The sequence below is a fragment of the Bufo gargarizans genome, chromosome 4 (assembly GCF_014858855.1).
Source record: "Bufo gargarizans isolate SCDJY-AF-19 chromosome 4, ASM1485885v1, whole genome shotgun sequence".
In the NCBI taxonomy this organism is placed as follows: Eukaryota; Metazoa; Chordata; class Amphibia; order Anura; family Bufonidae; genus Bufo; species Bufo gargarizans.
In genome coordinates this window covers 407,489,585-407,506,454 of record NC_058083.1, presented here as the reverse complement: position 1 = coordinate 407,506,454, position 16,870 = coordinate 407,489,585, and the positions used below count along the sequence as shown (strand labels likewise).

General features: G+C 42.9%; 1 protein-coding gene across 4 annotated transcripts in view; it reads right to left on the bottom strand.

Annotated features, from left to right (window-relative positions):
* ADGB (androglobin) overlaps positions 1-16,870 on the bottom strand; it is a 281,668-nt gene that overhangs the window by 92,326 nt on the left and 172,472 nt on the right. For all 4 annotated transcript variants that reach the window (XM_044290689.1, XM_044290690.1, XM_044290691.1 and 1 more), the window contains exon 22: positions 10,715-10,846. In XM_044290689.1, coding sequence (XP_044146624.1) covers positions 10,715-10,846 — 132 coding nt within the window. The remainder of the gene's footprint in view (positions 1-10,714; positions 10,847-16,870) is intronic.

Sequence of the window (16,870 nt, the reverse complement as noted above, 5' to 3'; positions counted from 1 at the left end):
TTGGTGGGACTATGAGGAGCACTATTACTATGGGGGGCAGTAATGTTTCTTTAGGATAGTATTTGGTGGTATGAGGGGGGGGGGGGGGGGGGGGGGTTGAGGTTTTGGCATAGAAAGCAGCAGGATAACACTGTGGGGACTCCAGTTGGGGGATAATGATAGAAAGTGAGGAAGCTAAGATGTCTGTGTGTCACACTCTGCAGAGACGAGGCGGCTGAGAGAAGTTGTCCAGACCGAGAAGACGATGACAGAGAGGAGACGTCACCTGGAGGCCCTGGATGTGACAGGTAAGTGCCGCTGTATAGCAAGTACAGCATAGTGCGGGGGGGGGGGGCGTATTTATTGGGGCTTGTGCCCCGGATCTTTTGAGACCCTAGCAACGCCCCTGATGTACAGTTTGATTTTGTTTTGATACATTTTGTGCTGGATATCAGTTGAGTGTTCGGTTATGGTATAGCGCAGTGACCAGTCTGATACAGGAATCATTGTGTGAACATTAGTGGCAGTTTAGTGGTGAAATCGTCCTATAGTTGATGATTCTGATTAATGTTTGTATATCTGTGGCTGTTACACTGAATTGTAGACTTGTTTGGCATAATTAATACGGCTACTATAGTGTAGAAAGGTTCTGTGCCAAAAGTATTGGGACAACTCCTAGAAATTGGTACTAGTGCGTTGTTTTTTTTGTAACAACCATTGTGGTGTTTGTTTTTTGTGCAATGGAAAGTATTTTTAAAGAAGTAGCAAAGTTGAAGGACACGGCAGCCATTCTTCAGGCTATGCAGGGATCTACTGATCCATGGCTGCAGGCCCAGAATTGTGTAGCAAACCTGATCGGTACAAAAAAATGGCGCAAAAGGAAAGGCAAGTATGCTCTGATTTTTGCTGCTGGGTGGATAGCGGATAAATATCAGGAGTCTTTGTAAGCTGAAGCTGAGTTTGGAAGGAGAAGTGGAAGATTTAAAAGTGGAAATTGTTAAATTGAGAACTTTTGTCCAGCAGGCAGCTGAAGCTAGCGCTAATTATGAATGTGCTGTGAGGTGTAATACTGAGCTGCGCAAGGAAAATGAAAGTTTATCTGAAAGCCTGATGAAACAACCGTTGGAGAGTAATGTGTCTGGGATTAGAGGCAATGTATGGGCTGAAAGCATGGATAAGGCTACATTCACAAGTCAGTATTTTTCGATATCCCGAATTTCGGTCCGTTTTTTGCGGATCCATTGTTCCTGAAAATGTTTCCGTATGTCATCCGTTTTTTGCGGATCCGCAAAAAACGGAAACATGTATAAATTTCACAAAGCAAATAAAGTTGTTTGGATTTCTTTGAAATCAAAAAAAATATAAAAAAGTGAATAAGTGATTTCTGTGGGCAGGATTTAATTTCCAGGAACGGATTCCGCATAAAACGGATGACATACGTAATGACATACGAATGTCATCCGTTTTTTGCGGAACCATTGACTTTGTATTGTACCAGGATCCGATTTTTGCGGAAAAGAATAGGACAAGTTTTATATTTAATCGGACATGCGGAACGGAACAACGGAAACGGACAGCACACATTGTGTTGTCCGATTTTATTCAGGACCCATTGAAAATGAATGGGTCCAGAACTGGTCCTGATCTGTTCCGCAAAAAACGGAACAGATCAGGAAAGAAACAACGGACATGTGAATGGACCCTTAGTCTGAGGACTGTGGGTCGCATGGTGGATCTGAATCAGGGATGGAGATGGACAATGTGTCTGACCCTGGAGTTGGAAGTGTTAACACAAGGCCAGAAGATTCCTCAGATGAGTCCGTGGTAAGTGGACTCAATACAGATAGCAGTATGGGATCTAGTCATGCTGGGATGGTTAATGTTGTGCGCCAAGTCAAATCGCCATGTGCAAGTTATTGTGCACGGAGGCGAGCTATTCTTTGTTTCGCATGCAGGGAATAGGGCCACATTGCACGATATTGTGACGTTGCTAATGGCATTAGACACAGGCATGTTAAGTACCCCAGAAACACACCTAGAAGTGAAGTGGTTTATTCAGCAAGGTGGGGTAATGGTCCCAGATATGCTTCTTTGCAAAGGCAGAGAACCCAGGGACAGCCAAGGTCATGGATCAATGAAGCGGATTTTAAATCACAATATGAACGGTTAAAATGTGAAAGAAACCAGATTGGGACCTTGTGATGTTAAATCCTGCTTCTCTGGTCAAATGAATCTGAAGCTGTTTGGGGCTGGGCAAATTAACATTTCAATTACTGGGTGGGTAGGAATTTCTCCTGTACGGCTTCAGGGGAACCCTCCAGGACATTGATTTGTTAATTCAGTCCTATACAATTGTATGTGTTCCTAAGGTTTTAGTATGCGTTTTGGGTTTTAAGGTAAAATTTACTTTTTACTGAAGTTCAATGTATGTAATCAAGTTTTTTTTCCTTTTTTATTTTTCAGTTATTTTTGTCTATTTTTGTTTGGGTATTTCTTTGATTAATTTACATTTAGATATTTACATTTTTCTTCTTTTACTAATCCATTTTTATTTTTTAGGTTTTTATTGAAGTTTCTTTCAGTTTTTCCTTATTTACCAACCCATTTTTATTTTTAGTCTATTATGAATTTTTTCCTTTTTTTCATATTTGGTGCTTTTCTCATTTTTCTCTCGCTCCCTCTCTTTTCTCTGTAGATTTGGTTAGGAGTACTGGGGGTCTCATGATATTGTGTGGGAACTACTGTCTGAATTCAAGGGTTGCTGCTGAGTGATGGGTTTTTGATCAGTCACTGCAAAAAGGCCATGGTTCCCTCCAGAAAGCAGAACTGTGGCTGCACGAATCAATCGATCTCCAGCAACAGGGCATTCAAAAGTCCCAGACAGTGCGAACTAACACTGTCATATACTCCTATCCCGCTAAGACTGCAGAGTCCAAGAGAAGCGCTTTTCTCTTTCTCTCTCTCTCTCATCCCTCCGTCAACTCTCCATCTAACCTTGAGACGATGCACCATGTTTAATCCAGCTTCTCTTCGTCCTGGTTTTAAGGACGATGAGAAGGGGGGAAAGTGGTGCAGAAAACAACGATCTTCAAACTTTCTAACCTCTCAAATGTCAATCAATCACAACTGCCTTTTCTTTGCTGGTACTTGGGTCAGATTTTTGCAAAGAAAGTAAAAATCACGGCCGATCCATGGCCTGAATGTTCCGCTGTAACCCTTTTATTCCATCAGGTATGCCTCCAGGCAGCCCCACGGGTTATCACCCGATGTCCACTACCGGGTTCGGGAGTTGCTCCCGGACCCAGACTCAATAACCAGTGTTCATTCTAGTCAACCAGGTGATTGGGTAGTGCTAAAGAAACATCCGAGGACGGGACTAGAGCCGAGATATCTTGGGCCATTCCAGGTGCTGCTGATGACGCCAACCCCTCTGAAGTTCGAGGGACGAGACAACTGGATCCACACTGGTCACTGCAAGAAGCTGCTCAACTAAGTCAAAGAATGCAGAGTATCACTTTTGTTTATTTGTTACAAGGAGGCATTTGTTGATAGACGATATTAATATTAGCTCTGGCTCCTGCTCCTCGCTTGTTAATCCTGTATGGGTGTCCGGGCTGCTAGGCGACCCGTAGATGTGGGATCCTCCAGTTGTGAGGAAGGTATATGGTTATGCCAGGCTAGCAGACACCATTGACAGGGGTCAGGCCCATACTGACAGGAGCTGGGAAGGGGCGGAGCTATGACTAGTGAGAGTCAGAATCCTTTTTAAAGCTTTGGGAGGTTTTGGGGCTCACTGGTTTTCCATTGGATCCGGGCGAAAGGAAATAGGACACGTACTTATGTTTTTTTGTTTCCATTCCTTCTATACGCCGGAGTGGGATGTTCCTGATGTCTAATCGACTGATATACCGAAGCCCGAACAGACAAGACGCCCTGAAGACCAAACCATGGACCAGATGCAGAGGATCCCAAACCAGCCGGTGACCAACGCAAAACGCCACCTCCTAGGTCACCTCCCGAAGAGGAGAAGCTACGTGTCAAGATTGATGTTCTGTTTTCCATCATCTGTTTTGTTTTATGGATTCAGGACTTTTGTAGACAAGACAGTTTTTTTTCAAAGAAGAAGATCGAGATTCGTCAAGGGACACTGGGGAGCATATGACAAAGAGGAGGGACTGTTGTGGAAATTTTATTAGGATGAGTATTTAATATATTGTGTATTGTCATCATGTCTCTCAGTGTCAGGGTAAACCATTGGAGTGGATATCTTCCCGTGTATGTCCTGTAAAGAAACGTGTGTTTGTTGTCTCTAGAGCGCCTGATCAGCCGCTGGAGATAATGACGCTGTACTGTAAATAAACATGCATGTGGATCATAGTAACTTTATCTGGCATTGATCACTGAGCAAGGCTGGATAAAGTTTGCTCCAGTGGTAATGTTAGATTATTGTATACATGTGTTTGTTAGCTGGCTATGTTATTCTAAATGATGGTGTCTTGTCTTCCTATGTCATCACTTCCTGTATCCTTGTCTTGAGCCAGCCCCTTTTACACCTTTTGTTAGTCAATAAAGGACGGAGACTGGGCAAGGAGGGGAGGGAGATGCTCAGCAAGAATTCAATCAAGATGGTAGCACCTGGGTCTGTCTCTTACTGCAGCTGAGAGAAGATGGATTTTCCTTTTTCCTTACACAAACTTTCATGCAAACTGATTACAACTGATTAATTTTTCTACAACATAATGTCACGGCGGACAGGATCTCAGATACACAGATAAACCAATGACCCCACCTAGTGCACCTGAAGGGAGGCGGATCTAACACGACTCCAAAACAAAACAAAAAACTAAACACGTGCTGCTAATCTCCGACCTCCGCACATAGTCAGAGCAGGGCATGACAGATGGCTTTTCTACAATGCCCATGTCCAGGGTAAGCCGCAAAAGTTTTTTAATTTCAGGGACACTTGTGGGGGTCCACGTCTTATATAAATAAAAGTGGGCTTTTGTACAGAAAACTGTGTGGCGTACAGATTAGTCTGCTGCACAATTAATTCCAGGACTTTATCATCCACAAATAAATGAAAAAAGTCATAAAGGGGTAAATTTGGTGATGTCCACATTAATTTGGGGAGTAGATAAAAGTTGGGGTACTTGGGGGGGGATGAAGTATCAGGAACCCACATAGTAAAAGAGACGGGAACGCTGGGTGGAGAATGAGATGAGGTGGCGACTTCTACCACCATAGGGCTATGGGTTCTTGGGATGGAAGCGGAACTAGAGTCCCCGCTATCGTAAAATATTTCCGCCTCTGTAGCGGTGTCGGATTCAGATTTTTCAGAGCATATAAATTCATATGCCTGCTCTGCACTGAATAATCTTTCAGCCATTTTTTTTTACTAAAAAGCTCCGAAAGAAAAAAAAAATATTATATATATCCCACCCTAAAAAATAAAAGTAAATGTTCGCTAGCGTCAGTAACGGTGCGTCCACTAATCGACAATTATGGACGGACTCTAACAAATGTCCACTGAACGCCAGTAACAGATGGACACAGAGACCCTAATGAAAATAACTGACCTTCCCTAATAGAGGACTAATGACAGATGCCTAATGACGGACACCCACTGACCGCCAGTAACAAATGTATACAGGGTCCCTAATGAAAATAACTGACCGTCCTTAATAGAAGCCTCATGACGGACGCCTAATGACAGACACCCACTGACGGACACCCATTGATCGCCAGTAACAGACGGACACAGGGTCCCTAATGAAAATAACTGACCGTCCCCAATAGACGCCTAATGACGGACACCTAATGACGGACGCTCACTGACCGCTAGTTACAGATGGACGGTTTAGAAATTGATTTTTCTTTTTTTCACAGTAAATCACACAGCCAGGACAGAAGTCTGATCTCTCTCTCTCTCCTCACATAACAACTGCACTGAGGGAAGAGAGAACCACAGCCCATGTCCTGGCTGTGTTTAGTAAATAGAATAGATGTCACCTCTATGATAGGTTTATCATGGAGACCACATGAACAGGGACCATTACTATTTGTCCCTGATGGTTACTGTGCTGAAGGCCGATCTTCAGCACAGTAACTAGTGTGCATGTCTGTGCCATTTTGTAATTTTTTTATGTTATTTTTATTAGGGGGGGGGGGCTCCTGCCCTTTATTCAAAACATTGGGGGCCATATTGCCCCAATCGGGGTGCTGCAGGACCCGATCGGGACATAAATAATTACTGTCTCTCCCCTCCTGAGGAGAGAGAACCAGTGCAGGGGCGGCAGCGGCCGGCATATAGTGTGTGCGCATGCGATGGACCGCCGCCGCCATCTTTGCTGAGGTACTGGGGGGGGGGGGTGAGGTTCGGGACCCAACTTTCCCTTAGGGCTCATGCACACGACTGTATGTATTTTGCTGTCTGCAAAAAAACGATCAGCAAAAAATACAGATGACATCTGTGTGCATTCCGTATTTTGCGGAACAGAACAGCTGGCCCTTCATAGAACAGTACCGTAATGCGGACAATAATAGGACATGTTCTATTTTTTTGCTGAACGGAAATACGGACATACAGAAACGGAATGCACATGGAGTAACTTCCGTTTTTTTTGTGGACCTATTGAAGTGACTGGTTCCGCATAAGGTCCGCAAAAAGAAAAAAACGGAACAGACATGGAAAGAAAATACGTTTGTGTGCATGAGCCCTTATGGGGAAGCTGGGGGACCGATCCATGCACTGGAGACTTTCTCTCTCCTCTCTTACATGAGAGGAGGGAGAAAGTTTACTGCCGGCAGCTCTGCTGCTAGCATTTTCGGTGACCGCCGTGATTCACTGTATCATGGTGATCATGTGATCAAAGACCACTTGTCATGGTCCCTGATCACTGCCCCCAGCCCTCAGCTACCTCTGGTATCTGCGGGAAGGGAGCTCCAGCGCTTTTTTGTAGCACTAGCTTGGGCTGAGGTGCCGCCATAAAAGGGCGGTGCTCCAGCCCAAGGCCCCTTAGTGACCGCCGTAAAAACAAGTATGGGTGGTCACTAAGGGGTTAAACTTGCTTCCTGTTCTAACTGTGCAGCAGCCCTGGTGGTTTCAGACTATTACCCATGGTCTTGGGATTCTTGCCTTGCCTTGTCCATGTGTGATCATGTTCAATCACAAAGAACTGTAGAGCTATAAAAATATCACCGATCTTTCTGCTGCAGTTATCTCTGCGGCTTAGGTGGAAAGAGGAAGATGGACATAATTAAACTGTTATAGGATGGACAGATCTTCCTGCATGGGCACCAAAGTAGGAGGCATAGTAGCTGTTTTAGGGTCCATCTTGTCTCATGGTAGATAATGAAAAAAGAAAGCTAGAGATACAGGGGGATTTATCAAGCCATGCATTCCACAAATTTGGCTTGTAAAAGTCAACTTTTTTTGTGCTTCCTTTTGCAAAAATGTGTCACTTTTTGTGATTGTACATCACTCCCCTATTTTTAAAAGCAGGTGTGGTTAACTATGTTAATAAAGTGTAGGCCCTATATAAGAACTTAAAAAGTTGTACTAAGGGAGTGGCATAAAAACTGGGGTGACATCTCTAGACATATTTAAAGATTCACCAAACAACTTGCAATGTTTGATAAATTTGCAGAAAATAATGGCAATGCAATCTCAAGCAAATCTGACTTTGATAAATCCCCTCATGATAAATTTACCCCTTAGTTTGAAATAAAATAGAGGTTACTAAGAGATCATTAAGGTCTCTTTCACACGGGCGTGTGCGCCCTATTGCCGTTTTGCGGACCGCATTTGCGGATCCGCAATACACGGTTGCCATTCCGCATCACAGATGCGGACCCATTCACTTCAATGGGTCCACAAATCCGGAGATGCGGAATGGAACCCTACGGGAGCACTACAGAGTGCTTCCGTGGGGTTTCTTCCCATACTTCCATTGCGCAAAAAGATAGAACATGTCCTATTTCTTTGCAGAACGGCCGGGTCACGGTCCCATTCAAGTGAATGGATCCGCGATCCGCTGCGGCTGCCCCATGGACTGTGCTCGTGCATTGCGGGCCGCAGCATGACCACCGGGCACACACGCCCATGTAAAAGAGGCCTAAAAGAAAGAGAAAATACAGGGCACGATTTAAGAAGCATTGGACTCGCCTGTTGGTACAAGGTATCAAACAAAAGTATTGCCATGTGTAGATAAATATCCAGTCAACGCCGGTCTAATAGCCGGCTTGGCCCACACCATACATAATCCAAAAATACAGATGAAAAAGTAGTTGAATGCAAAAATAATCTTAAATTTAATCCACTGTCATATCCAGTGATGGAACATTTTGTCTGAAGTGAACCTTTTTCAAGCAACTACATGTGCTGCTTTCTCTATTTGGTGGTGAAAGGTGGTCATGCTGGAGTGGAGCTGCATTCAAGTTCTTCCCGAAGGCCTCATGGGTCTTAGCTATGCCTCTGACAACCACACTGATTGTTTACCATTGAATTTTCAGTTAACACTGGGGCCAGAGTCTATCATCCCACACAATATAATGCATATTTGCTTACTCACTAGCTGGTTTCAAGAACCTGTTCAAAAATGCACGTTACGCATGTTACTTATGATGAATTTTGGAAAAAAGTTACCATGTAGTGTTTTTTTTTTGGAATGGTCAGTAATCTGTACTCAAAGCTGCATCTACCTCTGCAGGGATGGCAGTTTACGCCAGGGCACGGGCATTTAGCCTCATAGGCTTTAGGCCTGAACATGTCATTACATCTCCTGAGATCTGCCTGTTCCAGGATGCGACAACTCAGGCTGCACCACTAGGGGCACTACAGAGGGGCATTATAATACAGACCAGAGAACTACAGGGGGCATAATAATACAGGGGGCACTACAGAGGGGCATTATAATACAGACCAGAGTACTACAGGGGGCATTATACATAGGGGAAATATGATTCACACATATATATAGATGCCCCCCCATCAGTATTATGGATAGTACAAAAGACTTGCCCAACAAGAGGGCATGGCTTATGAAATATAAAAGACGGTGCAGAACAAAGGCTATAACAGTGTCATATAGTAATTGTAGGAAGGCGCAAGGGTCCGTCGTTGACGAAAGGTATGTGTCACCGAGATTCCTGGCCTCGGTGAGGTAAGAGCCAGTAATTTCATGTGTCAGTTAGTGCTGGCTGACATGGTTTTGCTATTTAGTATGGCTGTAAAGCCGATCTGGGCCGGCTTCTCCCCACCTTCCAGGCCGGGTCTTGGTTTGGGCTATAAAACACAGGCAGCACTGTCAGTGAAGCTCTGTCAGTCTCTGTGTTGGGACCTGGGAGTTTGGGCCTGGGTAAAGGCCTGCTACCTTGTTGGCGTGAGAGCAGGAAGTATCTGCTATGTCCAAGGACTTCTGCATTGCTGCATGGTGTGAACAAACACCAGACTCAAGGTGACTGTTTTCCTTGAAACTGACTTTTTGTTTTGCTTATCCTTATGTGTGAATAAACACCGCACTGTTTAAGTTAAAGACGTTGTCGTTGCCTCTATACTGCGTCCGCAAGCCTGTCTACCAGAGCAAATCCCCACATAATGTTACATGCACACTGGTTAAAAATAACCAGGAAATGCCCAACCCTTTTCTGACCACTTTCTGACCACTAAAACCAATACATACATGGCTAAGATTATTTTTATTGACTTTATTTACTAGCTGTAATTTTACATATGTCTTATTATATAATACAGCCAGTATTATACTTTCTCCACATAATTGTGTTGTACAGAATTAGTGCCACAACAGTCCATAGGTTTTGTGTGGTATTGCAGCTCAGGCCAATCATTCAGAACAGTTGAGCTGCAATACAAGACACAACCCAAGGACAGATGTGGTGCTGTATATGGAGGAAAGCAGTCATGTTTTTCTAAGCCCTCACAGCCCAACTTAGGGCTCTTTCACACTTGCGTTCTTCTGTTCCAGCATAGAGTTCCCTCGTCGGGGCTCTATGCCGGAAGAATCCTGATCAGGATTATCCTAATGCATTCTGAATGGAGTGAAATCCGTTCAGGATGCATCAGGATGTCTTCAGTTCCGGATCGGAACGTTTTTTGGCCAGAGAAAATACCGCAGCATGCTGCGCTTTTTGCTCCGGCCAAAAATCCTAAACACTTGCCGCAAGGCCGGATCCGGAATTAATGCCCATTGAAAGGCATTAATCCGGATCCGGCCTTAAGCTACACGTCGTTTTGGCGCATTACCGGATCCGACGTTTAGCTTTTTATGAATGGTTACCATGGCTGCCGGGACGCTAAAGTCCTGTTTGCCATGGTAAAGTGTAGTGGGGAGCGGGGGAGCAGTATACTTACTGTCCGTGCGGCTCCCGGGCGCTCCAGAGTGACGTCAGGGCGCCCCACGCGCATGGATGACGTGATCGCATGGACACGTCATCCATGCGCATGGGGCGCTCTGACGTCATTCTGGAGCGCCCCGGGAGCCGCACGGACGGTAAGTATACCGCTCCCCCGCTCCCCACTACACTTTACCATGGCAAACAGGACTTTAATAGCGTTCTGGCTGCCATAGTAACACTGAACGCATTTTGAAGACGGATCCGTCTTCAAATGCTTTCAGTTCACTTGCGTTTTTCTGGATCTGGCGTGTAATTCCGGCAAATGGAGTACACGTGCCTTCCCTCAACAGTCCAGCAAGAAGAGCATCTGTAGAATATCTACCTGGTTTTCTGCCATTCAAACATTTTCGACAGAAAAGTCCCCTCCACCAAGCTTGAAGTTTAGAAGATGCAGCTTCTTCATCATAAGTATTGGTTCTATTTTCCCATGAAGTTGGGATTTCTCCCTTTGGATCTGAAAAAAAAAAAGCATAAATATAATTATAAACATAAAAACTAAATTTGTCATACCAATAGTTTTATAACCTTGGGCTTATTAAAGATGTTGTCTAGATTTTATGAAGCGTAGGCCTATACTCAGGATATTCAGGAAAGGCCACCACTAGCTGATTGGCGTGGGTCAGATACAGTACCCCGCACCACTGCTGACCACCTGGTGCCAGAACTACACAGCTTAACAGCTTAGTCAAATATGTAGTAGGCAGAGTTCATCACCGCAGCACAGCGCCCACTAACTTCAATAGTGTCGACTTCCAATGCCGTAGCTACATCCAAACAGGTGTTCGGCAGGGGGAGCGGGATGTTGATGAATTAACACATAATACTGTATGTGTAATGGCGTTGTGTACATTGTAATCATGTTGATCGGTCTTAGCCTCTTGCAGACACCTGCGTTCAGTATGGTGCATAACACAGCACTCAAACAGAATTGTATTTTGGACAGTGTTTTTGTAATTTTCTTGCTGCATTGCTCTCTTAGAAGAATTTCAGCTCTAATAGGGGGGATATGGCTTGATAGATGGATACTGATATATGCAATCTATGAATAAAAATACCGTAGTTCTGTAGGCTAATATGAGCAAAATATTTTTTTATGTACTACAGAGTACTGGTAAAGTGGCCAAATATGTTTGAAATGTTGATACCTCTCTTCTTTATCCAGGCAACTTCCCAAAACTGAAAATTATCGTTTTCATCTAGTAGCCTTTTTTTTTTTTCTCTAAGAGTGTACTAGATTACCATCATGTATATGAACACCTCTTACTTATACTGGAGAACCTCTTGGAGATTTGCCAAATGTTGTACGTCTAAATAGTATAAGTTTTAAATGGTACAATGTATAAAGCTTGAAAAAAATTTAAAGAAAAAGGGTAACATGCATTTAAAATCCTAGAAGAGATTAGGAGTCTGAGAAAAATTAACACAAATGAGAACCACCCACCACCCAGTGCAATGGTAACATACTAATATATAATCGAAGATAATAATACATAAATGGTAAAAATACCAGATACAGTCAGGTCCATAAATATTGGGACATCGACACAATTGTAACATTTTCTGGCTCTATACCCCACCACAATGGATTTAAAATGAAACTAACAAGATGTGCTTTAACTGCAGACTGTCAGCTTTAGTTTGAGGGTACAAATCAGGTGAACGGTGTAGGAATTACAACAGTGTGCATATGTGCCTCCCACTTGCTAAGGGACCAAAAGTAATGGGACAATTGGCTTCTCAGCTGTTCCATGGCCAGGTGTGTGTTATTCCCTCATTATCCCAATTACAATGAGCAGATAAAAGGTCCAGATTTAATTTCAAGTGTGCTATTTGCATTTGGAATCTGTTGCTGTCAACTCTCAAGGTGAGATCCAAAGAGCTGTCACCATCAGTAAAGCAAGCCATCATTAGGCTGAACAACACAACAAACCCATCAGAGAGATAGCAAAAACATTAGGCGTGGCCAAAACAACTGTTTGGAACAGTCTTAAAAAGAAGGAACGCACCAGTGCACTCAGCAACACCAAAAGACCCAGAAGACCATGGAAAACAACTGTGGTGGATGACAGAAGAATTCTTTCCCTGGTGAAGAAAACACCCTTTACAACAGTTGGCCAGATCAAGAACCCTCTCCAGGAGGTAGGTGTGTCAAAGTCAACAATCAAGAGAAGACTTCACCAGAGTGAATACAAAGGGTTCACCACAAGATGTAAACCATTGGTGAGCCTCAAAAACAGGAAGGCCAGATTAGAGTTTGCCAAACGACATCTAAAAAAGCCTTCACAGTTCTGGAACAACATCCTATGGACAGATGAGACCATGATCAACTTGTACCAGAATGATGGGAAGAGAAGAGTATGGAGAAGGAAAGAAACTGCTCATGATCCTAAGCAAACCACCTCATCAGTGAAGCATGGTGGTGGTAGTGTCATGGCGTGGGCATGTATGGCTGCCAATGGAACTGGTTCTCTTGTATTTATTGATGACGTGACTGCTGACAAAAGCAGCAGGATGAATTCTGAAGTGTTTCGGGAAATATTATCTGCTCATATTCAGCCAAATGCTTCAGAACTCATTGGACAGCGCTTCGCAGTGCAGATGGACAATGACCCAAAGGATACTACAAAAGCAACCAAAGATTTTTTTAAGGGAAAGAAGTGGAATGTTATGCAATGGTCAAGTCAATCACCTGACCTGAATCCGATTGAGCATGCATTTTACTTGCTGAAGACAAAACTGATGGGAAAATGCCCCAAGAACAAGCAGGGACTGAAGACAGTTGCAGTAGAGTCCTGGCAGAGCATCACCAGGGATGAAACCCAGCGTCTGGTAATGTCTATGCGTTCCAGACTTCAGGCTGTAATTGACTGCAAAGGATTAGCAACTAAGTATTAAAAAATACCTAGACGGTCAGAAAAGTAGTAACTATACTGTTACTGGGGTACTCGGAAATATCAATAAACACCCTTAATAAATGAGTACAATGAAACCCATATCATCTTAAAATTTATATAGTCTTTATTAGAAAATCAGAATGAACATGATTACATGACTTTATAACAATATTTCGTAAAAGTTGTACCAAGCCATAAAAGTGAAAGTAACTAATTGCTACAGAGCCAGTTCATATAATGTGACTATTCTCATGGAAAGGGATCATCTGGGTCGAAAACACTGCACAATGGTGGACTCTATTAGGAATTGTATCTGGGGTGTACTAGAATCTGTATACTAGTAGCAAGCACCCATTTAGCTATATAAAAGAGACTGACACCAGGGCGGTGGGCAAAGTGCTAATTAGTGAAGCTGAAATCTAAAGCTACTAACCGTAAGATGAAAATGTAGAACCAGTCAAGAGGGGTCAAAGAATGAGGCTCTGGATCTCCCCGACGTACGTTTCGCCGTTCTGCGTCCTCAGGAGGAGTGAGGACGCAGAACGGCGAAACGTACGTCGGGGAGATCCAGAGCCTCATTCTTTGACCCCTCTTGACTGGTTCTACATTTTCATCTTACGGTTAGTAGCTTTAGATTTCAGCTTCACTAATTAGCACTTTGCCCACCGCCCTGGTGTCAGTCTCTTTTATATAGCTAAATGGGTGCTTGCTACTAGTATACAGATTCTAGTACACCCCAGATACAATTCCTAATAGAGTCCACCATTGTGCAGTGTTTTCGACCCAGATGATCCCTTTCCATGAGAATAGTCACATTATATGAACTGGCTCTGTAGCAATTAGTTACTTTCACTTTTATGGCTTGGTACAACTTTTACGAAATATTGTTATAAAGTCATGTAATCATGTTCATTCTGATTTTCTAATAAAGACTATATAAATTTTAAGATGATATGGGTTTCATTGTACTCATTTATTAAGGGTGTTTATAAGTATTAAAAAGTGAAAGTTTGATTTATGATTATAATTCTGCCCCATTACTTTTGGTCCCTTAACAAGTGGGAGGCACATATGCAAACTGTTGTAATCCTACACCGTTCACCTAATTTGGATGTAAATACCCTCAAATTAAAGCTGACTGTCTGCAGTTAAAGCACATCTTGTTCATTTCAAATACATTGTGGTGGTGTAAAGAGCCAAAAATGTTAGAATTGTGTTGATGTCCCAATATTTATGAACCTCACTGTATATGAATATACCAACTCCAATAAGACTATAATAGTGCAGATCAAAAATTGCCCCACATGAACATGCCCTAAACAAATAAAGACACCATTTCATATACGAAAATTTATTTAAAAAAACTAACAAAAAAAATAAAAACATACAGTCCTGATCAAAAGTTTAAGACCACTTGAAAAATGGCAAAAAAAACATATTTTACATTGTTGGATCTTGACATAGTTCCACATGCAACAAGAAGAAATGAGAGTGAGACAAAACATTTTTTGAGCATTCAATTAATTGAAAATAATGATTAAACTGAAACAGGCTGTTTTTCAGCTGATCCAATTTTTAGGACCACGTGATGACAAAGGCAAAAAAAACCTCTCCCTTTTTGAACGTGGTCGGGTTGTTGAACTGCATAAGCAGGGTCTCTCACAGCACACCATCGCTGCTGAGTTGGGACGCAGTAAGACAGTCATTTGGAATTTCTTAAATGATCCTGAGGGTTATGGAACAAAAAAGTCAAGTGTAAGACCCAAAAAATTTCATCAGCACTGAGCCGGAGGATCCAATTGGCTGTCCGTCAAGACGCTGGACGATCCTCGACCCAAATTAAGGCCCTTACTGGTGCTGACTGCAGCCCCATAACCATCAGACGGTATCTGAGACTACAGGGCTTCAAAAACAAAAAATGTCTTCAAAGACCTCGTCTCCTTGAACTGCTCGTTTGGACTTTGCAAGAGAGCACCAAACATGGGACATTCAAAAGGTGGAAGAAAGTTTTATTCTCTGATGAGAAAAAATTTAACCTTCATGGTCCTGATGGTTTCCAACGTTACTGGCATTACAAGCAGATCCCACCTGAGATGTTTTCTACGTGCCACAGTGGAGGGGGTGCCATAATGGTCAGGTGTGCTTTTTCCTTCAGTTGAACAATGGAGCTTCAGGAAGTGCAGGGGCGTCAAACAGCCGCTGGCTATGTCCAGATGTTGCAGAGAGCATTCCTCATGACTGAGGGCCCTCGTCTGTGTGGTAAGGACTGGGTTTTTCAACAGGACAACGCTACAGTACACAATGCCCGCAGGACAAGGGACTTCTTCCAGGAGAATAACATCACTCTTTTGGCTCATCCTGCGTGTTCCCCTGATCTAAATCCAATTGAGAACCTTTGGGGATGGAGGCAAGGGAAGTTTACAAAAATGGACAACAGTTCCAGACAGTAGGTGGCCTTCGTGCGGCCGTCTTCACCACTTGGAGAAATGTTCCCACTCACCTCATGGAAACGCTTGCATCAAGCATGCTGAAATGAATTTTGGAAGTGATAAACAATAACGGCGGAGCTACTCATTACTGAGTTCATGTTTGGAAGTTGGATTTCTGTTTTGGGGGGATTCGTTTTTTTTAGGAGGTGTGGTCCTAAACTTTTGATCAGCTGAAATACAGCCTGTTTCAGTGTATTCGTTGTTTTCATTAAATTGTCTCTCTCCCATTTCTTCTTGTTGCATGTTGAAGCTCTACTTGGAACCTTGTTAAGAGCCATGCTAAATATGATTTTTTGCGATTTTTCAAGTGATCTTAAACTTTTGATCAGGACTGATATATATATATATATATATATATATATATATTGACCATGCCATTATGCAAAAATGAAGCAGTGAGTGGAGAAATAATAATACAACCTGAAATAGGTGAATAACCTCTATATCAGAGAACTGTGGGACTAATCCTCAAGCAAATCACTGCCATAAGTGATGCAAAATACATATTGGTACTTTACCTATTCTCTATATCAAGTACTGCACTATGTGGTGGACCCTTAGTCTCTTCTTGGATATTTAATTGCTTTCAATGTTCTCCAATAAATTTCTACAAATCTTCCATGTGCATCATTTTGTATGGTACCCTTTTCTTTTTGTTATTTTTTCATTGCTGTTTGTACATGTAGATCGTACTTTTATACTCTGCACAATGATGGGCCTTGTCCTAATTTCCAATGTATTGTACAAAGTTTAGGCCTCGTTCACATCACCGTTTCTCCTTTCCGTTTTCCAGCTCCGTTGAGGAGCAGGAGAACGGAAAGGATGGATTCTGAAGATAACTGAGACCTAACTGAGCGTAACGGAGCCTAAAGACCCCATAGACTATAATGGGGTCTGTTCGGTGTCCACTCAGAACATGATTCTTGATCGGAGAAGAAAGTCCTGCATCAACGGAGCCAGAGAACGGAAAGGAGAAACGATGATGTGAACGAGGCCTTAGCAATGTATAAAGTTTAGGCAGAATTGTCCATCTGCAAAGCTAGACATTATCAACATTTGGCCAGATTTAGACAACTAGTGGGTCCTAAAACCTAC